This window comes from Piliocolobus tephrosceles, chromosome 21, assembly GCF_002776525.5.
Source record: "Piliocolobus tephrosceles isolate RC106 chromosome 21, ASM277652v3, whole genome shotgun sequence".
NCBI classification, from domain to species: domain Eukaryota; kingdom Metazoa; phylum Chordata; class Mammalia; order Primates; family Cercopithecidae; genus Piliocolobus; species Piliocolobus tephrosceles.
The window spans coordinates 21,176,201-21,202,850 of NC_045454.1; the positions used below are offsets into that span (position 1 = coordinate 21,176,201).

At 46.5% G+C, this 26,650-nt stretch overlaps 2 protein-coding genes across 21 annotated transcripts in view; one reads left to right on the plus strand and one right to left on the minus strand.

The window, feature by feature from the left end:
* The window catches only part of ZNF146 (zinc finger protein 146), a 30,270-nt gene extending 28,454 nt beyond the window's left edge, over nt 1-1,816 (minus strand). For 5 of the 17 annotated variants that reach the window (XM_023198200.2, XM_023198199.2, XM_023198201.2 and 2 more), the window contains exon 1: nt 1,363-1,488. The gene's annotated coding sequence lies outside the window, so the exon portion shown is untranslated. Of the gene's footprint in view, nt 1-1,362 lie in introns of all 17 variants that reach the window. The other 12 variants (XM_023198209.1, XM_023198207.2, XM_023198203.2 and 9 more) reach the window with 5 other exon arrangements.
* Nucleotides 1,476-26,650, plus strand: ZNF565 (zinc finger protein 565). Of its 4 annotated transcripts, none has more exons than XM_023198197.3 (5): nt 1,476-1,671; nt 11,801-11,874; nt 20,916-21,042; nt 21,745-21,840; nt 25,158-26,650. In XM_023198197.3, the coding sequence occupies exons 2-5, from the start codon at nt 11,866-11,868 to the stop codon at nt 26,417-26,419; spliced, it is 1,494 nt and encodes a 497-aa protein (XP_023053965.1). In that variant the 5' UTR covers nt 1,476-1,671; nt 11,801-11,865; the 3' UTR covers nt 26,420-26,650. The 4 variants fall into 4 exon arrangements, with proteins under 4 accessions (XP_023053965.1, XP_031790625.1, XP_023053964.1 ...); XM_023198196.3 differs by lacking the exon at nt 1,476-1,671 and adding an exon at nt 1,764-1,937; XM_026448751.1 differs by lacking the exon at nt 1,476-1,671 and adding an exon at nt 10,771-10,980.

The following is a 26,650-nucleotide window of genomic DNA, read 5'->3' on the forward strand; positions in this document are numbered from 1 at the left end:
CTGCCCCAGCCTCCGCAGTAGCTGAGATTACAGGCGCCCGCCACCACACCCGGCTAATTTTTGAAGTTTTTTATTTTTATTTTTTAGTAGAGATGGGATTTCACAATGTTGGCCAGGTCGGTCTCGAACTCCTGACCTCAGGTAATCCACCCATCTCGGCCTCCCAAAGTGCTAGTATTACAGGCACCAGCCACCGCGCCCGACCAAGATCACATTTAATTTCATACATTTACTTAAGTTTGCGCACACTTCTTAATGTCACATGGTATATTTATTTGTTCACATGTCATGCCCCTTAGTAGTATTTTAAAGTTCTTTCCCAATAGTTTTGAACCTTTCCTAAGTTTCTTCCACAATACTTTATCTTTTCACTGCTATTGTAAATATTAGTTTTCTTCAATTATGTATTCTAATTGATATTTGTAAATCAGAAAGCTATTTATTTGTAGATATTAATTTGGTACTCAATTAATTTAACTTTTTATAATTTAAAACTATGTCAATGACGACGGCGGGGGGGGGGGGGATTTCCTTAGAAAACGCATCTTTGGAGACGTCAGTAGTTTTATCACTTCACAAAATCCATACAACCTGAGAAAGCCTCGACTCACTAAGAAATTAAGACACCTAGGATTTAGTCCAGACTCATAAACACAGCAACAATTAAGCTTTCTTCAAAAAATTAGGATAACTGTGCCTAACCTAAAACCTTTGACTCCCTCATCCTGGGCGCCGTTATATGCCATTGCTTCTTAAAGCGTACAATGGTATTTAATCTAGGGCTCTGCTTAACAGCCCTATTAAAACACCCCAAAGATTTAGGGATTTGAACAGTTTGAAGCAGGCACCCCGAAACAAAAGTTCTTCTGAAACACTCGTTTAAAAAAAAAACAAAAAGTCACAGTGATTTGCATTGCACTCCAATTAAAAAGAAATGCTTTTATATAAAAACTCGTTTTACAATTATTCAACACTTAACTTTTCCACCCCTTCCATTTTCAAGTAAAAAAGACGCTCCAGGAAGATGGCACCGTTATAATTATCAGCACTTTCGACAAGGGAAGTGCAGCTCAAACGTTATACCTCAATGTTGGTCTCCTACATCTCCCTCTTAGGCACAATCACACACAATCCCACACCCAGTTTCACATTCACTCAACAATCCCAAACATCGGGTCAAACTTTGCGGACAAACTCAGGGTCACACTGGCTCAAACCCGCCTCAGAGGCCCCCACCTCCGCCCTGCACATAGGCCAGAAGCTCTTAGACCCGCTCCCTGCCCTCGCGCCGCGCCCCTAAAGATCAGGAATCCTCCCCTTTAACCTCCCCGGTCCGACCGACCCGAGACGCCCAGATCCCACCTCCTACTTTCGCGCCACGTGGACCCAGGGGCCGTACTGACCCGCGGACAAAGACCAAAATGTCCACTCGGTGCGCTACGCTTGCGCACTCCGACGGCCGAGGAAGCACTCCCAGAAGTCTCCGCGACGCGGCCCGCCTCGGTCACCGCGGCCAGGCCCAGGCTGGTACTGAATTACCTTCTATTACCAGCAACGCCGCTTCTCAGGCCTTGGACTACATTTCCCTTGAGGCTTTACTGGTCGACTCTCTGTCTCCTCCCCTCCCCCCGCGAACCTGGCCGCCTCCTCTGTGACGATGGAGCTCTTGAGGTAAGTAGTCCTTTAGCGTTAGATGACTTCAAGCTTGGTGGACGGTCTGGAGTGGCGACGCCCTCTTCGAAGCCTCGCGGGCGCAAAAATGTCAAAACGGGCCAGGCTCCAACTCAGAAATAAGAGAACGCCATTTTGTCTCTGGCCGATGTGGCTCTGGACTACAATTCCCAGAGCCCACAGCGACCTGACGTTACGTCGTTCTTGACGTCGTGGCGAGCTTGTTAGCTCCGCAAGGACCCGGACGCGACCAGGGGAGGCAGAAGGTGAGGGGTCTGGGAGTCCTGGGCGGGGCCGGGGCGTGTCCGGAGCCTCGGATCTGTGCGCGCAGGCGGGAGCGGGCTGCGGATGCGCGGTTCTGAATGTGTCTTTGTGACTGTATGCCGGTTGTGGGTGTCTGCAACTGTGCGGGTGTAACCGCCTGTCTCCAGGGTGTCTGTCTGGTGGTTTTTTGGTAACCATGTGTGATAGTGAGTAGCGGGGTGCAGGGTCCTTGTGACCGGGGTTGATACTGCGTGTGTCCCCATTGTATATGTGGTCTGTTCGCCCTGTTCCTGGGGTGTGAGTACAGTTGTGACTGTGTGACCACTGCGGGTGTGCGGTTGTGATTCATGTCTCCAAGGTTTCTGCGTGGTTTTGGTTGTCTGTGCCTGTGACTATGCGGTGACGCCGCTTGTGTGTTCCTGTGTCCCTTGGTGTGTGTGTGGCAGGGGTGTGAGTGGTGCTGTGTATGCAGGAGTGGGGTGCCACTGCTTGTGTGAGTGTGACTGTATGTCCACAGTGAAAGTTCAGTTGTGACTGGGTGCCGTAAAGTGCCAGTGATGGCGTGTGTCCCGTGAGTGGGTGTGTGATTGTGACTACATGAGGCATTTGTGGGTGTTGGTATGTGGGACTTGCAACTATATGGGAGTGACTGTGTATCACAGTGGAGAGTAGATTGTGTGACTAGGTGTGCTTAGCAGGTATGTGATTGTGACTGGAAAGGTATTGTGACTGGAAAGGTATGGAGGTGAAGGTGAGTCTGTGATTGTGTACTGTGACTCAAGAGTGGATGTAGGGCCAGGTGTGGTGGCTCACATCAGCACTTTGGGAGGCCAAGGTGGGAGGATCACTTGAGCCCAGGAGTTCGAGACTGGCCTGTACAAAAAAAAAAAAGAAAAGGCCGGGCACGGTGTGGCTCACGCCTGTAATCCCAGCACTTTGGGAGGCCGAGGTGGGTGAATCACGTGAGGTCAGGCGTTCTAGATCAGCCTGACCAACATGACGAAACCCCATCTCTACTAACAGTACAAAAATTAGCTGGGTGTGGTGGCAGATGCTTGTAATCCCAGCTGTTCCAGGGGCTGAGGCAGGAGAATCGCTTGAACCCAGGAGGCAGAGGTTGCAGTGAGCCGAGATCTCACCATCACACTCTAGCCTGGGGGACATGAGCAAGACTTCATCTCAAAAAAAAAAAAAAAAATTAAAAATTATCTGAGTGTGGTGGCCCGCGCCTGTGGTCGCAGCTACTCAGGAAGCTGAAGTGGGAGGATCTCGAGCTTGAGAGGTCAAAGCTGCAGTGAGCTGTGTTTGAGCCACTGCACTCCAGCATGGGTGACAGAGCGAGACCCTGTCTCAAAAATATAAAAGAGTGGATTTGTGGTTATGTTTGTGTGACACTGGCTATATGTGCAGCACCAATTGTGCTAGTGATTCTAGCACTTGACCCATGCAGAACCTTTGAAGTTAGGACAGATTCTGGCCCTGGACAGTAGTGACCTCAGCCTTTCTGAGGGACACTGGATTTAGGCAAATGCCTGGTCTTCTCTGATCACACTCCCCTGTGTGGTAGGGAAGGGGGATGATGGTTCAAAAATGACCTGGTTGTTCATGATTCCTTTCTCTTAACCCTTCTCCAAGAAAGGTGCCAAGTTCAAGTACATCAGGTTTTATTCTATTTCCCTGAAATCCTTCTTGTTTTTCAGGACATGCTTTTCTTTCCTTCTTCTGAAACTTCAGAACCGCTGCACCATCACCCTCACCCCCACCAAAGTAACCTGGTCTCCAGTATTTGCCATAGGAGTAATTTACTGGATGCCTTGGAGATGTACTGAAAGGCCTATATCCTCTCTGCTCCCTGCATACCTAATGTTCTTTTAAATTTTTTTCTTTGCTTTTCATTTTGAATTAATTTAATACTTTAAAATGATGTTACAAAAATAGAATTCCCATTTACTCTTGTTTTTTTTCTTTCTTTTCTTTTCTTTTTCTTTTTCTTTTTTTTTTTTTTTGAGATGGAGTCCTGCTGTGTCACCCAGGCTGGAGTGCAGTGCTGTGATAGCTCACTGCAACTTCCGCCTCCCCAGCTCAAGCGATTCTTCTGCCTCAGCCTCCTGAGAAGCTGAGATTACAGGCACGTGCCGCCACACCCAGCTGACTTTTTATAATTTTAGTAGAGACGGGGGTTCACCATGTTGGCCAGGCTGGTCCGAACTCCTGGCCTCAAGTGATCCTCCTGCCTCAGCATTCCAAAGTGCTGGGATTAGAGATGTGAACCACCGTGTCTGGTCTCCATTTTCCTTTTTGTAACTCCTTTGACACGCCCAGCCAATTTTTTGTATTTTTAATACAGATGGGGTTTCACTATATTGGCCATTTATTTTGTAGATCTGTAGTGTAGAATGTTCCTCTCTTTGGGATTATCTGATATTTCCTGTTGATTAAATTCAGATTCTGCCTTTGGGGCAAGAATACTCCAAAAGCAATGTACCCTTCTGAGTGCATCATGCCAGGGACCCACGAGGTCAATTTGTTACACTATGAGTGGTTTTAATTTTAACCACTTGGTTAAGATGGTGATTGCCAGATTTCTCTGCTGCAAAGTCACTGTTTTTCCCATTATAATTGATACATGTCTCGTGAAGAAATACTTTAAGCCTATGTGAATATCCCGTTTCTTATCCTACTTTCATTATTAGTCTTATCCATCAATGACGCTTGCCTGAAAAAGTTGTTACCAGCTATTTGTCAAATTGTGGGGTTTTTTGGTTTGTTTCCATCATCCCTTCTATGTTTATTAATTAGAATATATATATATATATTTATTTTTGTGAAATGGAGTTTGGCTCTTGTTGCCCAGCCTGGGAATGCAGTGGCACGATCTAGGCTCACTGCAGCCTCTGCCTCCTGGGTTCAAGCGATTCTCCTGCCTCAACCGCCCAGGTTGCTGGGATTACAGGCACGCACCACCATGCCCGGCTAATGATTGTATTTTTAGTAGAGATGGATTTTCACCATGTTAGACAGGCTGGTCCCGAACTCCTGATCTCAGGTGATCTGCCCACCTTGGCCTCCCAAAATGCTGGTATTACAGGCGTGAGCCACCTCACCCGGCCTTATTGATTAGAATCTTACTGTTAGAAAGATATTTTTCTTCTTCCCCATTTATTTATTTACTAAATTATTTCTATAAGTATAGACTGGAATTTCTTCTGTAGATTATAATTTCTTCTGTAGGTTATATATTCATTGCTATCATTATTTTTTTGCTCAAATTATCACACATTTGGCCACTGGGAGCCCCTTCTAATTGATTCCTGTGTCCTTTCAATGTGGCGTCTTTATTTATTATTTTTATTTTTTATTTTCTGGCACTGCAAGGTGTTCCACATTGATATGGTTCTTTCCCTGCCCCAGTCCTGGAATCTACAAATTTCCCAGGGACCATTGCTTCCTTTTATTAGAAAATGATTTTTTTCAGCCAGGTGCGGTGGCAAGTACCTGTAGTCCCAGCTACTCGGGAGGTTGAGGCGGGAGGATTGGTTGAGCCCGGGAGGCGGAGGTTGCAGCAAGCCAAGATTACACCACTGCATTCCAGCCTGGGTGATGAAACAAGACCCTCTCTCAAAAAAAAAAAAAAAAAAAAAAAGAAACCAAGGTTAGATATATTCATTGCTTCTGAGATTTCATTGCTTCTAGGTCCTCTCAGCTATGAAATATGTTTATATGTGTGTATATACAAATAATTCATGAGTTCATATAGTATCTCCAATTTCAGTGCAACACTACAGGGTTCATTCTAGACTTCTCTCCATTTCCTTTTTTTTTTTTTTTTTTTTTTTTTTGAGACAGAGTTTTACTCTTGTTGCCCAGGCTGAAATGCAATGGCGCCATCTCGGCTCACTGCAACCTCCACCTCCTGGGTTCAAGCAATTCTCCTGCCTCACCCTCCCGAGTAGCTGGGATTACAGGTGCCCACCACCACACCCAGCTAATGTTTTTTTGTATTTTTAGTAGAGACAGGTTTTTGCCATGGTGGTCAGGCTGGTCTCAAACTCCTGACCTCAGGTGATCCTCCCGCCTCCACCTCCCAAAGTGCTGTAATTACAAGCATGAGCGACCACGCCTGGCCTTCATTTCCTTTTTTAAAATATAATTTAAAATTTTTTTTGTGGAGACAAGGGTCTCACTATTTGCCCTGGCTGGTCTCAAGCTCCTGACCTCAAGTGATGCTCCTTCCTCGGCATCCCAAAGTTCTGGGATTATAGATGTGAACCGTCATGTCTTGCCTCCATTTTCCTTTTTGTAACTCCTTTCTTTGACCTTGAAAATTGTGGCTCACATCAACTGTAATATATTTTATTTATTTGCTCAGTCCTGTGTAAAAAGTAACTTAAGAATTGCTGACCTCCACATACCATGCAGTTCTTTTTGTCTTTAGTCTTACAGTATATAATGAAAATACAGTTTTCTAAAACTACTTTCTTCCTTAAACCCTTTGTATTCGTAATATTTATGTGTAATGTAGATCGTTCATGTGTTACTGTTTGTATTTTATTTTGGGTTCCCCACACATCCTGGTTGAGTTTAATGATTTTTCAGAGTATGTGAAACAATCACATTGTTCTAAAAGTCAGAATCAAGCAAAAGGATTTACTGAGTCACTCCTCCATCATTTCTTCTCTCCTAATGCCATTGCCCATTGCTTTTTGTTTGTTTGTTTGTTTTTTGTTTTTTGTTTTTTGTTTTTTTTTTGAGACAGAGTCCCGCTCTGTCGCCCAGGCTGGAGTACAGTGGCCCAATCTCGGCTCACAGCAACCTCCACCTCTCGAGTTCAAGCAATTTTCCCACCTCAGCCTCCCAAGTACCTGGGATTACAGGCATCCACCATCATGCCCGGCTAGTTTTTGTGTTTTTGTGGAAATGGGGTTTCACCCTGTTGCCGCCTGCCTCGGCCTCCCAAAGTGCTGGGATTAGAGGCATGAGCCACCGCACCCGGCCCCCATTCTTTCTACCCAGTTCCCACTTACCTATTTCAGTAACCAATATTGTCACTTTTTTTGGTTTTATGGTTAAATAAACGTAGGAAAGAATTTACCATTTTAGGGTGCAGTGGCTCACTCCTGTAATCTTGGCGCTATGAGAGGTCGAGGTGGGAGAATTGTTTGAGCCCAGGAGTTTGAGGCCAGCCTGGGCAACATGATGAAACCTCTTCTCTACAAAAAAATTAAAAACTAGCCAGACGTGGTGATGCACGCCTGTAGTCCCAGCTATTTGGGAGGCTGAGGTAGGAGGATCTCTTGAGTCTGGGAGGTCAAGGTTGCAATGAGCTGTGATCATGCCACTGCACTGCAGCCTGAGTGACAGAATGAGACTCTATCTCAAAAAAATAAAAATAAAAACACTGGGAAAAAGGCTTTTGGTTAGAGTTTTTACTCAGAGTGGTCGCTTTTTCAGGAAGAGATTACTAAGGTTAAGATGGAGATTCCTGTACCTGTCTAGCTCCCATAACTTGGCCAACTTCTCCCAGCCCCCCAGCCCAGGCCCTTGTGATGTGGGATCCCGGGCCCTAAAGAATGTGAATTGCAGAGACAGGGAACATTTAGGCATACAGCTTCAAATTTTACTAGGTGGTGTAGAGATGGCTCAACTTTCCAGAAGGATTTGTACAAAGTTTTGATGTTGGAGCTCTAAAACAGCATGGTTTTGCTGGGTCAGAATCAACCTGTAGGCTGGGCACAGGGGCTCACACCTGCAATCCCAGCACTTTAGGAGGCTGAGGTGGGAGGATCACTTAAGGCCAGGAGTTCAAGACCAGACTAGGCAACATATTGAGATCCTGTGTTTACAAAAAATTTAAAAATTAGCCAGGTGTAGTGGCATGCCTGTGGTCTCAGCTATTTGGGAGGCTGAAGCGGGAGAATCACCTTAGCCCAAGAGGCTGAAGCTATGATTATGCCACTGCCCTCCAGCCTGGGTGAGAGTGAGATCCTGTCCCCCTCGCAAAAAAAAAAAAAAAAATGTCCTGTAACTCACAATTCACATTTTGTTTCACATTGTGGGTTTGTGAAAAATCCCTTTGAGACATATGGAGCTGGAATTGGACAGCTCTGCTGTTATTTCTGAAGCTTCCTCTTTTTAAAAATTGCTCTTTCTCACATTGACCAAGCGTCAGAGTCAGCATTTTTATCTAGTCAAAGTATAGCCTAATTTGTGTATTGGTTAGGACAGGCTAAGTTATGCTGTGGTGGCAAACAACCCGTGAATCTCAGTGGCTTACAGAATAACATTTTATTTCTGCTCATGTACATGTCCAGTGTGGATCAGCAGAGACAGGGTTCCACACCAAAGAAGGTCCGCTACCCTTGGCTGCATCATCTGAAACACAGATGGTCACCACATGCACGAAGAGAAAAACTGGAGAATTGTGCAGTCTTTCCGGTGCCTTCAACTGAAGTGACAGTCATCACCTCAGCTGACATTTAACTGGCTAAAGTAGTGCATGGTTGGCCGGGTGCGGTGGCTCAAGCCTGTAATCCCAGCACTTTGGGAGGCCGAGACGGGCGGATCATGAGGTCAGGAGATCGAGACCATCCTGGCTAACACGGTGAAACCCCGTCTCTACTAAAAATACAAAAAATTAGCCAGGCGAGGTGGCGGGCACCTGTGGTCCCAGCTACTCGGGAGGCTGAGGCGGGAGAATGGCATGAACCCGGGAGGTGGAGGTTGCAGTGAGCTGAGATCCGGCCACTGCACTCCAGCCTGGGCGACAGAGCAAGACTCCGTCTCACAAAAAAAAAAAAAAAAAGTAGTACATGGCCCTACTAGTAGTGCAAGGGCTGGAAAATGTCATTTTCTATGTACCCAAAACTGGATAATGGTGAAACATTAGTAATGTCTACCACACTGGCTAAGACCCATTTCTTTTTCTTTGTTTTGTTTGTTTGTTTGTTGTTGTTGTCGTTTGTTTTGTTTTGTTTTTTTGAGACAGAGTCTTGCGCCAGGCTGGAGTGCAGTACCGTGATCTTGGCTCACTGCAACCCCCACCTCCCGGGTTCAAGTGATTCTCCTGCCTCAGCCTCCCGAGTAGCTGGGATTACAGGCACACGCCACCATGCCTGGCTAATTTTTTTTGTATTCTCCTGCCTCAACCTCCTGAGTAGCTGGGAGGGCAGGTGCACGCCACCACGCCCAGCTGAATTTTTGTATTTTTAGTAGAGACACGGTTTCACCATATTGGCTGGTCTTGAACTCCTTGCCTCAAGTGATCCGCCCACCCTGGCCTCCCAAAGTGTTGGGATTAGCGGGGTATGAGCCACTGTGCCTGGCCTAACAAGGGTATTAAATCTGATCTAATTAGAGGTGCAAGAAGCTTCCTATAGGGGGTGTGTCAAAAGAAATACTTTTTTTTGTTTGAAATGGGGTTTCACTCTGTCACCCAGGCTGGAGTGCAGCGGCACGATCTCGGATCACTGCAAGCTCTGCCTCCCAGACTCAAGTGATCCTTCCACCTTGGCCTCCCAAGTAGCTAGGATCACAGGCATGCACCATCACACCTGGCTAATTTTTGCATTTTTGGTACAGATATGGTTTTGCCATGTTGGCCAAGCTAGTCTTGAACTCCTGAGCTCAAGTGATCTGCCTACCTCGACCTCCAAAAGGGCTGGGATTACAGATGTGAGCTACCGAGCCCAGCTAAGGAAGACTAACTTAATTGGTGGGGATGGTGTCAAGAAAACTTTTCTGGAAAATGTAGAATAGGAATTGGGTTCTGAAATCTCAGGGAGGTTTAATAGGCAGAAAAGGGACAGAGAATATTGTGAGCACAGTGAAATGCAATGGTAGAAACACTGGACTGAAAGCGAATGGTGTGTTTGGGAGACTGAGAATGTTTTGGAATGAGTTGTGTAGTTTGCGGAAAGGTCTAGATAAGTGCTATCCAACAGGATGTTCTGTGAGGATGGAAATCTTCAAATCTGTGCTGTAAATATTGTAGTCATAGGTGGCTACTGAGCATGTGAAATGTGGCTAGTATGGCTGAGAAACTAAAGTTTTTATTTGATTTTACTTAATCTAAATTTAAATTTAATTAGCTCTAGAATCTAGAGGCAGATAATGCTGGAGATGACATCAGGGGTTAGAAAATGAAGGTGTACGGGCTGGGCGCGGTCGCTCATGCCTGTCATCCCAGCACTCTGGGAGGCCGAGGTGGGCCAATCACTTAAGGTCAGGAGTTGAAGACCAGCCTGGCCAACATGGCAAGACCCCTTCTCTACAAAAGTTACAAAAATTAGCAGAGCATGATGGTGCACACTTGTAATTCCAGCTACTTGGGAGGCTGAGGCAAAAAATTGCTTGAACCTGGGAGGTGGGGGTTGCAGTGAGCCGAGAGTTTATCAGTGCACTGCAGCCTGGGTGACAGAGCGAGATTCTGTCTCAAAAAAAAAAAAAAAAAAAAAAAAACAGAATATGAGATCAACTGGGACTTGAATTATTTTCTTTCCTCTTGCCTAGAACAGTGCCAGTTGAGACAGGAGCCCAGTAAATATGAAAGAATTCTGACTTCCTTTTCTCTGCCTCCATATCTATCAGACAGAGTTTTACTTTTGTAGCCCAGGCTGGACTGCAATGGTGCGATCTCAGCTCACCACAACCTCTGCCTCTCAGGTTCAAGCAATTCTCCTGCCTTAGCCTCCTGAGTAGCTGAGATTACAGGCATGCACCACCACGCCCTGCCAATTTTTTGTACTTTTAGTTGAGATGGGGTTTCTCCATGTTGGTTAGGCAGGTCTCGAACTCCCGACCTCAGGTGATCCACCTGCCTTGACCTCCCAAAGTGCTGGAATTACAGGTGTGAGCCACTGCGCCCGGCTGTCTAGTCTTAAAAAAAAAAAAAAAAGAATGAAAGCAGTAGGGAGGACTCAGATGAGAAATAAAGAGTGCTAGGCCAAGAGGCTTCTAGAAATTGAGTTCCCATGGAGGGCAGTACTCTGGACATGTGGATATGCAAGCAAGAGGCCTGTATTACTGGGGCTTTCTTGCTTCTGTCTGGTGAGTCGAACTGGGGCTGGAGGCATTGACAGAGCCTATAGTATGCATGGTGTTGTCCCATTTTGGACTTGGAAGGAGGAAGTGGAGCCAGTGAGATGCCCAGGAGGTTTTGCCTGTTGAGCCCAGAGAAGCTAGAAGACTTTGTTTAGGGATGTGTTTTACTCAAGATTTGGCCTGCATAGATGGTCTGTGTTCCTAGCCTGATGGTACTGTCCTCATCCTTATGCATCAAGTGAGTGTGAGTTGTAATAGCCTTGCTGTAATTTGGAGCAGGTGGGAGCCTTCTAGGCCCCATCTGGGGCCAAGTTTAGCATCAACAAGATGGAGGACTGTGTCTGCCGTAATCCCTCCCTTGGTAGTGCCTGGGTTCTATGTCAGTGCTGCAGTACATCTACTTTGAAACCATCTTTCCGCTTTTAGGTTCCTTCCTGTTTAGGAAGAGACTGGGTTTTGTTAACTCTGCAGTTTTGTTTTGTTTTGTATTTTTGTTTGTTTGTTTGTTTTGAGACCAAGTCTCGCTCTGTTGCCCAGGCTGGAGTGTAGTGGCACAGTCTCGGCTCACTGCAACCTCCACCTTTCAGGTTTGAGCAATTCTCGTGCCTCAGCCTCCCAAGGTGCTAGGATTACAGGCGTCAGCCACCACGGCTGGCCAACTCTGTAGTTCTTAATGTTAGTTCTTGTGTGGTAGGACATGGAGAGGCGGGAGAAGCAGATCTGAGACATTGGAAGTACAGTTCTTTTAAGCTCATCTATTTGGGAGTGCTGAGGCAAGCTCGGTTTATCAGAGGTTACCCCATCTCCCCCCATTTTGCTTTTTCAGGACTCTGCACTTGTCCAAGAGAAGAATCCAGAGAAATCAGAGCAGGTCAAATAGTTCTAAAAGCCATGGCCCAGGTATGTTGAAATTCCTTCTATCCTTAGAATAATCTGTCGTCACCCCAGATTATATGGACACTGTGTTTTTTATCCTGGAGCTTCCCTGTATCCTTTTCACAGTTCGTCCATTCCAGGAGATGAGTGATGGTGCCCAGGTCCCTCGGTGGCCCTCTCCTCTCCAGCATTGTCCACGTGTCTGTAGTCCTCTTAGCAGAGCATAGGCTGGGCGTGGTGGCACATGCCTGTAATCTCAGCACTTTGGGAGGCTGAGGCGGGCGGATCGCTTGAGGCCAGGAGTTCGAGACCAGCCTGGACAACATGGTGAAACCCCGTCTCTACTAAAAATATAAAAATTGGCCAGGCGTGGTACTGCATACCTGTAGTCCCAGCTACTCAGGAGGCTGAGGCAGGAGAATCGTTTGAACCCGGGAGATAGAGGTTGTAGGGAGCCAAGATTGCCCCACTGAACTCCACCCTGGGAGACAGAACGAGACTCTGTCTAAATAAATAAATAAATAAATAAGACTCTGTCTAAATAAATAAATAAATAATAAATAAATGAATGCTCTTAGCAGAGCACCGGTACAGTAGAAATACCTTCTCTTGAGAGAAATATGAGCGTCTCCCTTATGATAACTGTGGTTGAAGGGGGCCAAAGATGAAATAAAATAGTTTCATCTTTTCCATTGTCTTGGGTGGTTTCTTTCTTCTGTGTTTTTGCTTTGTTTCGTTTTTTGAGACAGGGTCTCACTCTCTCACCCAGACTGGAGCACAGTGGTGCAATCAAGGCTCACTGCAGCCTCAGCCTCCTGGGCTCAAGCCATCCTCCCATCTCAGCCTCCCAAATAGCTAGGACCACAGCCACATGCCACCACTCCCAGCGAACTTTTTAAGTTTTTATAGAGACCAGGTCTCACTGTGTTGCCCAGACTGGTCTCAAACTCTGGGGCTCAAGCAGTCCTTCCACCTCAGCCTCCTAGTACTGGGATTACAGGCATGAGCCACAGCATCTGAATTCTTTATTCTAGTTTTAAATGTTAACCCCTCTTGAAAAAAAAATCACAAGACATTTAATACTGTCAAAAAATATATATATATATATAGCTGGGCACAGTGGTGGTGGTGGGTGCCTATAATCCCAGCTACTTGAGAGGCTGAGGTAGGAGAATCACTTGAACTCAGGAGGCCAAGGTTGTCATAAGCAGAGATCACGCCACTGCACTCCAGCTTGGGCGACACAGCGAGACTCTGTCTCAGAAAATATATATATATAGGCCGGGTGTGGTTGCTCACGCCTGTAATCACAGCACTTTGGAAGGCCAAGGCGGGAGGGTCACGAGGTCAACAGATCAAGACCATCCTGGTCAGCATGGTGAAACTCCGTTTCTACTAAAAATACAAAAACTAGCTGGGTGCAGTGGCAGGTATCTGTAGTCCCAGCTACTCGGGAGGCTGAGGCAAGAGAATCGCTTGAACCTGGGAGGTGGAGGTTGCAGTGAGCTGAGATTGCACCACTGCACTCCAGCCTGGGCGACAGAGCAAGACTCTGTCTCAGAAAAAAAAAAAAAAAAAAAAAAAAATTCCAACTTTCTTTTAGTTGGCCAGTCATTAAAGATATTTACAAAAATGTGAGACAATGCCACTCAATTTTTTGATTTTGACAATAGAGTTATGTTTCATAAAATATATGTTATTGATATTAACAGGTAACAGGTTTCTTTGTTGTTAAAATATTTTTAAAATTTCTCAGCTGGATGCAGTGTCTGATACCTGTAATCCCAGCACTTTGGGACGCTGAGGCAGACGGATCCCCTGAGGTCAGGAGTTCGAGACCAGCCTGACCAACACGATGAAACTGTCTGTACTAAAAATACAAAAATTCGCCGGGCATGGTGGCACATGTCTGTAATTCCAGCTGCTCAGGAGACTGAGGCACGAGAATCACTTGAACCTGGGAGGCAGAGGTTGCAGTGAGCCAAGATTATATCACTGCACTCCAGACTGACTGATAGAATGAGACTGTCTCCAAAAAAAAAAAAAAAAAGATTAAATTTCTTTCTTTTAATTTCTAAGGTGAGAAAGTGTTGATAGATATAACCAGCATTAAGAAAAGTTCTGGCCAGACACAGTGGCTCACCCTGTAATTCCAACACTTTGGGAGGCCAAGGTAGGAGGATCGCTTGAGACCAGGAGTTCAAGACCAGCTGGGGCAATGTAGTGAGACCCCATCTCTACAAACAAAAATTTAAATTTAAAAACGCAAAATTAGGCATGGTGGCTCACGCCTGTAATCCCAGCACTTTGGGAGGCCAAGGCAGGTGAATTACCTGAGCTCAGGAATACAAGACCAGCCTGTACAACATGGCAAAACCCTGTCTCTACAAAAAAAATATATGTACGAAATTTAGCCGGGTGCAGTGGCGTGCCACCTGTAGTCCCAGCTACTCAGGAGGCTTAGGCAGGAGGATCGCTTGAGCCTGGGAGGCAGAGGTTGCAGTGAGTGGAGATCACGCCACTGCACTGCAGCCTGGGCAACAGAGTTAGACACTGTCTCAAAAAAAAAGAGAGAGAAAGAAAGAAAGAAATTCATTTAAAAGGGTGTTATGTTTTACCCAACATCAGGGTGTTTGCAATAGAAGCCCACAGCCTTCTCTCTCCCCGTAGACATGGTAGCAGTTGTAGGGATTGGTCTTGGTCTCTGTATGTGGTAACATCTGTTTTGTAAGACCTTTAGGAAGGGGCCATGATTGGGAACTTTAGTGACGGAACACTCTTCAGTCTTGCAAGGATATGTATGAGAGATGAATAATCATAAAATGGTCCATTTTAAGGTTAAACATATGTGTTGGTTGTAGGTCACATTTATGTAACCTACAACATATATGGAGGTATACCCTCCATCAGCTTTCTGATTTCAGGAACAAGCAAAAGTGGACAGTGAAGGAATGTGAATATTAGCAAGCATATAATAAATCCTGAAGATTTTACACATCTTGTGTTTCTAATTTTTTTTTAATTTTAAATTTTTGTCAGTACATAGTGGGTGTGTGTATTTATGGAGTACATGAGATGTTGTGATACAGGCATGCAGTGTGAAATAAGCACATCATGAAGAATGTGGTATCCAACCCCTCAAGCATTTATCCTTTGAGTTACAAACATTCCAATGACACTCTTTATTTTAAAATATACAGTTAGACCAGGCATGGTGGCTCACACCTGTAATCTCAGCACTTTGGGAGGCCAAGGCAGGCAGATCATTTGAGATCAGGAGTTCAAGACCAGCATGGCCAACATAACCCCATCTCTACTAAAAAATACAAAAATTAGCTGGGTGTGGTGGTGGGTGCCTGTAATCCCAGCTACTCTGCAGACTGAGGCAGGAGAGTGACTTGAACCCCACAGCAGAGGTTGCAGTGAGCTAAGATCATGCGACTGCACTCCAGCCGGGGTGACAGCAAAACTCCATCTAAAAAAAAAAAAAAAAAAAAAGTACAATTAAGTTCTTATTGACTATAGTCAGCCTGTTGTGCTACCAAATAGTAGGTCTTATTCTTTCTATTTTTTGTACCCATTAACCATCCCCACCTCCCCCTCAGCCTCCCTGTACCCTTCCCAGCCTTCAGTAATCATCCTTCTACTCTCTGTGACCATGAGTTGAATTGTTTTGATTTTTAGATCCGCAAATAAATGAGAACATGCAGTTTGTCTCTCTGTGCCTGGCTTATTTCATGTAACATAATGACCTCCAGTTCCATTCATGTTGCAGATGACCAGCTCTCATTCTTTTTGTGGCTGAATAGTACTCTATTGTGTATATGTACCACATTTTCTTTATCCATTCATCTGTTGACAGACACTTGGGTTGATTCCAAATCTTGGCTATTGTGGACAGTGCTGCCGCAAACATGGAGTGCAGATATCTCTTCCATATACTGATTTTCTTTCTTTTCTTATCTTTTTTTTTTTTTTTTTTTTTGAGACGGAATTTCGTTCTTGTTGCCCAAGCCTGCAGTGGCACGATCTTGGCTCACTGCAACCTCCACCTTCTGGGTTCAAGCGATTCTCCTGCCTCAGCCTCACAAGTTGCTGGGATTACAGGCGTATACCACCATGCCTAGCTAATTTTTTGTATTTTTAGTAGAAATGGGGTTTCACCATGTTGACGAGGCTGGTCTGGAACTCTTGACCTCAGGTGATCCGCCCACCTTGGCCTCCCAAAGTGCTGGGATTATAGGCATGAGCCACCGCGCCTGGACTACTAATTTCCTTTCTTGTATATACCCAGCAGTGGTATTGCTGGACCACAGGGTAGCTCCATTTTTAGTTTTTTGAGGAACCTCCAAACTGTTCTCCACAGTGATTTACATTCACTAATTTTACATTCCCAACAAAGTGGCCAAGGGTTCACTTCTGTTCACATCCTCACTAGCATTTGTTATTGCCTTTTAGATATAAGCCACTTTAACATACACATCTTATTTAAGCTAAGTGCACGAAAATAATGGAATCAACGTATCTTACAAGACATAACCTACAATAGCATGCAACCAATAACAGTCTGTGTCTTTCTGCCTGCCTGCCTGCCCTCCTTTCTAACTTCCTTCTCTCTTCCTTTCGTTTTTATTTATTTATTTATATTGTTTTTGAGATGGGGTCTTGCTCTGTCACCCAGGCTGGAGTGCAGTGGCACAATCTCAGCTCACTGCAATCTCCACCTACCAGGTGCAAGCAATTCTCCTGCCTCAGCCTCCCTAGTAGCTGGGACTACAGGACTACACCATCATGCCCAGCTAATTTCTTTTTTGGGTTTTATTATTGTTGTTGTTTGTTTTTTTGAGACAGAGTCTTACTCTGTCTTACCCAGGCTGGAGTGCAGAGGCACAATCTTGGCTCACTGCAACCTCTTTCTCCCGGGTTCAAGCTATTATTTTGCCTCAGCCTCCCGAGTAGCTGGGATTACAGGTGTGCACCACCACGCCTGGCTAATTTTTTGTATTTTTAGTAGAGACAGGGTTGTTTTGCCCTGTTGGCCGGGCTGGACTTTTTTTTTTGAAACGGAGTTTCACTCTTGTTGCCCAGGCTGAAGAGTCACAATCTCAGCACACTGCAACCTCTGCCTCCTGGGTTCAAGCGATTCTTCTGCCTCAGCCCCCCAAGTAGCTGGGATTACAGGCACCTGCCACCACGCCCAGCTAATTTTTTTTTTTTTAGTAGAGACAGGATTTCACCATGTTGGCCAGGATGTTCTTGAACTCCTGACCTCAGGTGATTCACCTGCCTCAGCTTCCCAAAGTGCTGGAATTACCACCATGCCCAGTTGGCAGGCTGGTCTTAAACTCCTGGCCTCAAGTGATCAACCCGCCTCAGCCTCCCAAAGTGCTGGGATTACAGGCGTGAGTCACCGCACCCAGCCTGGACTCGTTGTTGAAAGACATTACTATTTGCCAGGCCCAGGTTTGCTGTGTGTTTTGTGTATTTTGCTATTTCGCTTCCTTCCTTCCTTCCTTCCTTCCTTCCTTCCTCCCTCCCTCCCTCCCTCCCTCCCTCCCTTCCTTGGAACAAAGTTTCGCTCTTGTTGCCTGCCCAGGCTGGAGTGCAATGGCGCGATCTCAGCTCACTGCAACCTCTGCCTCCCGGGTTCAAGCGATTCTCCTTGAGTCTTGAACTTCTGACCTCAGGTGATCCACCTGCCTCGGCCTCCCAAAGTGCTGGGATTACAGGCGTGAGCCACCACGCCTGGCCTATTTCGCTTATTTATGGGACCCCACTTAGCTCTTTTCTGCTCATTCCCAGGCCATGGAAGATAGAAGTGTCCTGCTGTCTGCAGACAGTTTTATCTGTAGCCACAGGAGTGCTCAAGAGCATATAAACCTTTAGTCATATAACTGTGCTTATTATGCTTCCTTCATGGCACAGGCCTGCAGCTCTAGATTCTGTCATGCTTCATTACCTCCTTCCTCCAGTGCCCTTCTTCATCTCCTCGTAAATGTCCTTGGCCGGGTGCAGTGGCTCAGGCCTGTAATCCCAGTGCTTTGGGAGGCCGAGGCGGGAGGATCACTTGAGACCAGGAGTTTGAGATCATACTGGGTAACATAGTGAGATTCTGTCGCTACAAAAAAAAATATTAAAAATCAAAATTAGGCTGGGTGCAGTGGCTCACACCTGTCATCCCAACACTTTGGGAGGCCAAGGTGGGCGTATCACGAGGTCAGGACCAGTCTAACCAACATGGTGAAACCCCGTCTCTACTAAAAATACAAAAATTAGCCGAGCACGGTGGCACACACCTGTAATCCCAGCTACTCAAGAGGCTGAAGCAGGAGAATCGCTTGAACCTAGGAGGCAGAGTTTGCAGTGAGCCAGGATCGCGCCACTGCACTCCAACCTGGGCAACACAGTGAGACTCCATCTCAAAAAAAAAAAAAAAATCAAAATTAGCCAGGCATGCACACCTGTAGCTCCAGCTACTCTGGAGGCTGAGGTAGGAGGATTGCTTGAGCCCAGGAGGTAGAGGCTGCAATGAGCCATGATCACACCACTGCACTCCAGCCTGTGCAACAGAGTGAGACTCTGTCTGAAAAAAAAAAAATTGGTCGGGCACAGTGGCTCACGCCTGTAATCCCAGCACTTTGGGAGGCCGAGGCAGGTGGATCACGAGGTCAGGAGATCGAGACCATCCTGGCGAACACGGTGAAACCCCATCTCTACTGAAAATACAAAAAAATTAGCCAGGCATGGTGGCAGGCGCCTGTAGTCCCAGCTTCTAGGGAGGCTGAGGCAGGAGAATGGCGTAAACCTGGGAGGTGGCGGAGCTTGCAGTGAGCGGAGATTGCCAACAGAGCGAGACTCTGTCTCAAAAAAAAAAAAAGGACAGGAGGCCGAGCACAGTGGCTCATACCTGTAACCCCAACACTGTGGGAGAACGAGAGGGTTAGATCACTTGAGGTCAGGAGTTCACAACCAGCCTGGCCAACATGGTGAAACCCCATCTCTATTAAAACTACAAAAATTAGGGGCCGGGCATGGTGGCTTACGCCTGCAATCCCAGCACCTTCGGAGGCCGAGGCAGGTAGATCACCTGAGGTCAGGTGTTCAAGACCAGCCTGGCCAACATGGTGAAACCCCGTCTCTACTAAAGATACAAAAATTAGCCAGGGCCGGGCCCGGTGGCTCAAGCCTGTAGTCCCAGCACTTTGGGAGGCCGAGACGGGCGGATCACGAGGTCAGGAGATCAAGATCATCCTGGCTAACACGGTGAAACCCCGTCTCTACTAAAAAAGAAAATACAAAAAACTACCTGGGCGTGGTGGCCAGTGCCTGTAGTCCCAGCTACTCGGGAGGCTGAGGCGGGAGAATGGCATAAACCCGAGAGGCGGAGCTTGCAGTGAGCCAAGATCACGCCACTGCACTCCAGCCTGGGTGACAGAGCGAGACGTCGTCTCAAAAAAGAAAAAAAATTAGCCAGGCGTGGTGGCATGCACCTGTAATCCCAGCTACCTGGGAGGCTGAGGCAGGAGAATCACTTGAACCTGGGAGGCGGAGGTTGCAGTGAGCCGAAATCATGCCACTGCACTCTGGCCTGGGCAACAGGGAGAGACTCCATCTCAAATATCAAACAAAAAAACAAAACAAAGCAAAACAAAAACAACAACAACAAAAAAATGGTAAAAGACAGGCACTGTGGCTTGAGTTTTAATCCCAGCACTTTGGAAGGCCAAGGTGGGAGGATTGCTTGAGCCCAGAAGTTTGAGACCAGTCTGGGCAATATAGCAAGACCCCACCTCTACAAAAAGTAATTTTTAACAAAAATAGCTTAGTATGGTGACATGTGCCTGTAGTCCCAGTCACTTGGGAGGCTGAGGTGGGAGGATTGCTTGAGCTCAGGAATTTGAGGCAGCAGTAAGCCATGATTGCACCACTGCATTCCAGCCTGAGTGACAGAGCAAGACTCTGTCTTAAAAAAATTGGGCCAGGCACAGTGGCCCACACCTATAATCCCAGCACTTTGGTAGGTCGAGGTGGGTGGATCACTTGAGTCCAGGAATTCAAGACCAGCCTGGACAACATAGTGAGACCCCATCTCTACAAAAAATAAAAAATTAGCTGGGTGTGGTGGTGCACACCTTTAGTGCCAGCTACTTGGGAGGCTGAGGCAGGGGGATAGCTTGAGTTGGGAGGTCAAGATTCCCGTGAGCCACGATTGTGCCACCACACTCCAGCCTGGGTGACAGAGTGAGACCCCGTCTCAAATAATAAATAAAGGCATGTCCAGTCATTATGTGCCTCCTAATGGGATACTACAGGAAGTACACACCACCATCCCTGACATATTAATGCCCTTCCCTCGAAAATGGAAGTCAGACCCCTATATCTAACTGCCGTTTCACAGGGAATATGGAAGTTAAGCACCTGTGAAACTACACCACGAAAATGCAATCCGCCAAATCCATAAGGCGGGAACTCATTCAAATGTTTCTTTTTCTTTTTTTTTTTTTGAGATGGAGTTTCGCTCTTGTTGCCCAGGCTGGAGTGCAGTGTCGTGATCTCGGCTCACTGAAGCCTCTGCCTCCCAGGTTCAAGCGATTCTCCTGCCTCAGCCTCCCAAGTAGCTGGGACTACAGGTGCCTGCCACCATGCCTGGCTAATTTTTTCTATTTTTCGTAGGGACGGGGTTAACCAGGATGGTCTCAATCTCCTGACCTCGTGATCCGCCCACCTCAGCCTCCGAAAGTGCTGGGATTACAGGCATGAGCCACCGTGCCCAGCTATTATGTATTTTCTAAGAGAAGTCAATAATCTGTTGGATACTAAAGTATCTGTGGGTGAAGTATTATGATGTTTGGCATGTGAGATTTGCCTCACAGTACATGGGGAGTAAAAGATAGAAGGGAAGAGATAAAACTGGGTGCACCTTGTTAGCTGTTGAGGCAGACTGATGCATATGGGGATCATTACTGTATGCTATTCTCTGTACTTTTGTGCATTTTGAAAATTTGCATAATAAAAAGTGAAAGAAGTTTCTTAATATACCCAAATGTGTGGGTTTATTGTTTCAGGGACTGGTGACATTCAGGGACGTGGCCATAGAGTTCTCTCTGGAAGAATGGAAGTGCCTGGAACCTGCTCAGAGGGACTTGTACAGGGAGGTGACTCTGGAGAACTTTGGTCACTTGGCCTCACTAGGTAAGGAGATTGTATCCCACAGGCCAGACGGAAAGCAAGGCACTGGGGACTACAACCATGGGGTGCTGTTTCCATCTCTGCCTAAATGGGTGAGGAGAGGAAACTGTCACAGGAGACGCTACAAACTACAGCCAATAGAGAGGGGACCAGCCAGCAATTGCTGTAGCTACTTCCGGAGCTCCTGGGTTAAAGGAGGGAGAGAGAGGGGTAAGAAATGCCCAGTGCTCGCTCTCCTCCTGTCGGCTGATCTCCAGCTGATGCTTTCTGTCTGCCAAAGCCAATGAGAAGCCAGAGGGCATGGGTAATGCAGTTCTTACAGTGAGCTGTTGGGATCCCAGAGCCGGGTACAGAATAAGGCCAGGAGCATCGAGGAATAGATTGGAGGGGAGGGAGGGGTTCGTGGAGAGTGATCACCACACATCTACTCCACATAATTCAGGACTACCCTTCTGGAGTTTCTGGTTTCTTCATTGTGAATTTCTAGGGTAACTTACAAGTTTCTGACTGAATTTCTGGTGACTGAAAAATTGTTTTGTGCTTTGTGAAATTGGAAACAAGTCATTCCACTGGGCACCTAGGTCTTCCCATCCTTCAGACAACCTTCCGCCTGCCTTGTGATTGTGTCTTTTCCATGGTGACCAGGGAACTGGGTTTGGATTTTGGAGCAATCTGATCACACCCCGTTTCTTTTCCTGTAAACAGGACTCTCCATTTCTAAGCCTGATGTCGTCTCCTTGTTGGAGCAAGGGAAAGAGCCCTGGATGATTGCAAATGATGTGACAGGACCATGGTGCCCAGGTGAGCGAGGGCTGATTTCGACAGGGGGAGGTCTCTGGGTGCGTCGACTGACAGGAGTAACTTGAGTTACTGTGGGAAGTTCCCTCAAAGCCCTACTGTGGAAGAAAGGCCTGAAACGTGAAGATGTGGTGAGTAAAGACCTTATTAGCGTCAGCTCCCAAGAGAACCTTGGCCTACTCCCATTAATTTGTCTCTCTTCTCTGTTCTCTCACATTTTCCTTCCTTTTTAAAAAGAGATGTACCTATTTCTTCCCCATTGGCCACCTTTTTACCTGTACTTTGTATCCTTTTTTTTAGAGGCAGAATCTCACTCTGTCATCCATGCTGGGATGGAGTGGCATGATCACAGCTCACTGCAGCCTCCATCTCCTGGGCTTAAGCGATCCTCCCACTTTGGGAGGCCAAAGTGAGATTACAGATGTGAGCCACAGTACCCAGCCAGATCCTTTTTTCTACAAGTATCTTCATCCCTTAGAAAACTTATTTTCTTGGCTAGGCATGGTGGCTCATGCGTGTAATCCCAGCACTTTGGGAGGCTGAGGTGGGCGGATCACTTGAGGTCAGGAGTTCAAGACCACCCTGGCCAACATGGTAAAATCCCGTCTCTACTGAAAATACAAAAATTAGCTGGGCATGGTGGAGGGTGCCTGTAATTCCAGCTACTTGGGAGGCTGAGGCAGGAGAATCTCTTGAACCTGGGAGGCAGAGGTTGCAGTGAGCTGAGATTACGCCATTGCATTCCAGCCTGAGTGACAAAAGTGAAACTCTGTCTCAAAAAACAAACCAAAAAAAATTTTTCTTGGCTGGACACGGTGGCCCACACCTGTAATCTCAGCACTTTGGGAGGCCGAGGTGGACAGATCACTTGAAGCCAGAAGTTCAAGACCAGCCTGGCCAACATGGTGAAACCCCGTCTCTCCTAAAAATACAGAAATTAGCCGGGCATGGTGGCCGGTGCCTGTAACCCCAGTTACTCAGGAGGCTAAGGCAGGAGAATTGCTTGAACCAGGAGGCAGAGGTTGCAGTGAGCCGAGATTGTGCCACTGCACTCCAGCCTGGGTGACAGTAATGCAGCCATTCATTTATTCTCTTAACTTTTGAGCAATACGGTTGTGTAGTGGTTGAGGGCACAGACACTGGAGTCAGACTGCCTGAGTTCAAATCCTGGCCCTGCCACTTAGTAGCTCTGTGAGTTTGCATAAATTACTTAAATTCTCTGTGCTTCAGTTTCCTCCTTGGCAAATGGGATAAAAATATTGCTGTTAGGCTGGACGTGGTGCCTCACACCTGTAATCCCAGCACTTTGGGAGGCCAAGGTGGGCGGATCACTGGAGGTCAGGAGTTCGAGACCAGTTTGGCCAACATGGTGAAACCCCGTCTCTACTAAAAATACAAAAATAAGCTGTGTGTGGTGGCACACGTCTGTGATCCCAGCTACTCGGGAGGCTGAGGCATGAGAATCGCTTGAACCTGGGAGGCGGAGGTTGCAGTGAGCCGGGATCACACCATTACACTCCAGCCTATACAACAGAGTGAGACTCTGTCTCAAAAAAAAAAAAAAAAGAGTTGCTGTTATATGAAATATAGTGTGAAAGTGCCCAGAAAGGCAATTGTGATGACTACATAAATGTTAGTGAGTATTCTCGAGTGGCACTTGGTAGACAGTATTGGAATCTGTGAATCCTGAATCATCAGTTACCCTTTCCTAACTTCTCCGCTATTGTCTTTTTTATTTTTTCATTTTTTTATTTTTATTTTTTTTGAGACGGAGTCTCGCTCTGTCGCCCAGGCTGGAGTGCAGTGGCCAGATCTCAGCTCGCAAGCTCCGCCTCCCAGGTTCCTGCCATTCTCCTGCCTCAGCCTCCCGAGTAGCTGGGACTACAGGCGCCCGCCACCTCGCCTGTCTAGTCTTTTATATTTTTTAGTAGAGACGGGGTTTCACCGGGTTAGCCAGGATGGTCCCCTGAGATGGACTCTTACTCTCTCCCCCAGGCTGGCGTGCAGTGGTGCCATCTTGGCTCATTGCAACCTCTACCTCCTGGGTTCAAGTGATTCTTGTGTCTCGGTCTCCCAGGTAGCTGGGATTATAGGCATCTGCCACCATGCCTGCTAATTTTTGTATTTTTTAGTAGAGACAGGGTTTCTCCATGTTGTCCGGGCTGATCTTGAACTCCTGACCTCAAGCGATCCACTTGCCTTGGACTCCCAAAGTGCTGGGATTAAGGCATGAGCCACCTCGCCTGGCCTTTGGAATTAATTCTAAATGCACCGAAATGGGAAGGCAGTAAAATGTTTAAGCAGAGATTTTCATTTTGATTGACATCAACTTTACGTGGTGGGAAGTGTTGAAAATATAGATGCCTTATTTACATGAAATGTCCAGAACAGGCAAATTTATAGAGACAAAATTAGTAGCTCTCTGCCAGTAATGGTTGCCAGGGACTGGAGGGAATAGGGAATGGGGAGCAACTGCTTAATGGGCGGGGGGTTTCTATTTGGAGTGATACAAATGTTCTCTGCCAGGCAAGGTGGCTCACACCTGTAATCCCAGCACTTTGGGAGGCCAGGGCGGGTAGATTGTTTGAGGTCAGGAGTTCGAGACCAACCTGGCCAATATGGTGAAAGCCCATCTCTACTAAAAATACAAAAATTAGCCGGGAGTGGTAGCGCATGCCTGTAATCCCAGCTACTTAGGAGGCTGAGGCAGGAGAATCACTTGAAGCCAGGAGGCGGAGGTTGCGGTAAGCTAAGATTGTACCAGTGCACTCCAGCCTAGGTGACAGAGCAAGGCTCCGTCTCAAAACAGAAAACAAATTGAGAACCCCTGGCTCAATCTGTCTTCTTGCTCCCTTCTGGCACCGTATGAGCTCTTCACATAGTGTGCTTTCATGTACTTTTTTGAAATTGTATAATATTTGATTATATTTGAGTATAAGCTATTCACTTTTTATGGTTATTATTATTATTTATTTTTCTGAGATGGAGTCTTGCTGTGTCACCCACGCTGGAGTGCAGTGGCGCGATCTTGGCTCACTGCAACCTCTGCCTCCCGGGTTCAAGCGATTCTCCTGCCTTAGCCTCCCCAGTAGCTGGGATTACAGGCGCCTGCCACCATGTCCGGCTAATTTTTGTATTTTTAATAGAGATGGGGTTTCACTGTCTTGGCCAGGTGAACTCCCGACCTTGTGATCCACCTGCCTCAACCTCCCAAAGTGCTGGGATTACAGATGTGAGCCACTGCGCCTGGCCTCTATAGAATTTTTTATTTCTCATAGAAAAGGAGCACAGCTTGTATTTATCTTTTTCTTATTTTTCAGACTTGGAGTCCAGTTGTGAGAAATTTCTACAAAAAGATATTTTTGAAATCGGGGCATTCAACTGGGAGATAATGGAAAGCCTTACATGCTGTGACCTGGAGGGCTCCGATTTTAGAGCTGACTGGGAATGCGAAGGCCAGTTTGAGAGACAAGTCAATGAAGAGTGCTATTGTAAGCAAGTGAACGTCGCCTATGGACATATGCCCACGTTCCAGCATCACAGGTCTCACACTGGGAGCAGGGAGACTGGTGAGAAACTGATGGAATGTCGGGAATGTGGGAAAGCATTTAGCCGCGGCTCACACCTGATTCAACATCAGAAAACTCACACTGGTGAAAAACCCTACGGGTGTAAGGAATGTGGGAAGGCCTTCAGCCGTGCCTCACACCTGGTTCAGCATCAGAGAATTCACACAGGTGAGAAACCTTATGACTGTAAGGACTGTGGGAAGGCCTTCGGTCGTACGTCAGAACTTATTCTGCATCAGAGACTTCATACTGGTGTCAAACCTTATGAATGTAAAGAATGTGGGAAGAGCTTTAGGCAGCATTCCCAGCTGATTCTGCATCAAAGAACTCACACAGGCGAGAAACCCTACGTATGTAAAGACTGTGGCAAGGCTTTCATTCGTGGCTCCCAACTCACTGTGCATCGGAGAATCCACACGGGCGCCAGACCCTATGAGTGTAAAGAATGCGGGAAGGCCTTTAGACAGCATTCACAGCTGACCGTACACCAGCGCATCCACACTGGTGAGAAACCCTATGAGTGTAAGGAATGCGGAAAGGGCTTTATTCACAGCTCAGAAGTTACTCGACATCAAAGAATTCATTCTGGGGAGAAACCCTATGAGTGTAAGGAATGTGGGAAGGCCTTTAGACAGCACGCACAGCTCACACGACATCAGAGAGTCCATACTGGCGACAGACCCTATGAATGTAAGGACTGCGGGAAGGCGTTCAGTCGTAGCTCATACCTCATTCAACATCAAAGAATTCATACAGGCGACAAACCCTACGAATGTAAGGAATGTGGGAAGGCCTTTATTCGTGTTTCACAACTGACTCATCATCAGCGAATCCACACTTGCGAGAAACCCTATGAATGCAGGGAGTGTGGAATGGCCTTTATTCGTAGTTCACAACTTACCGAACATCAGAGAATTCATCCTGGTATCAAACCTTACGAATGTAGAGAGTGTGGGCAGGCATTTATTCTTGGTTCACAACTCATTGAACACTACAGAATTCATACTGGTTAGAAAGCCTCGAGTGTGAGTGATAAAGAGAAGCCTTTATGTGGAGTTCACATCTGGCTCAGTACGAGGTAATTTTTAATGTAGTGTAATTAATGTCAGAAAACACCTGTCACTTCCATGATAGAACATCAGAAAACTCACACCCAAAGAAAATTCAATAAATGTGGGAATTCTTTTTGCCTCACTCACTGTTTCCTAAGAATCAGATAATCTATGCTAAAAAAAAAAAAAAAA

Coding starts and splice junctions, on each gene's coding strand:
- ZNF565 (XM_026448751.1), top strand. CDS start 10,905: ATGGAGGGCAGTACTCTGGACATGTGGATATGCAAGCAAGAGGCCTGT. Junction 10,981..11,800: donor GGCTTTCTTGCTTCTGTCTG/GTGAGTCGAACT, acceptor TTGCTTTTTCAG/GACTCTGCACTTGTCCAAGA. Junction 11,875..20,915: donor TTCTAAAAGCCATGGCCCAG/GTATGTTGAAAT, acceptor TTATTGTTTCAG/GGACTGGTGACATTCAGGGA.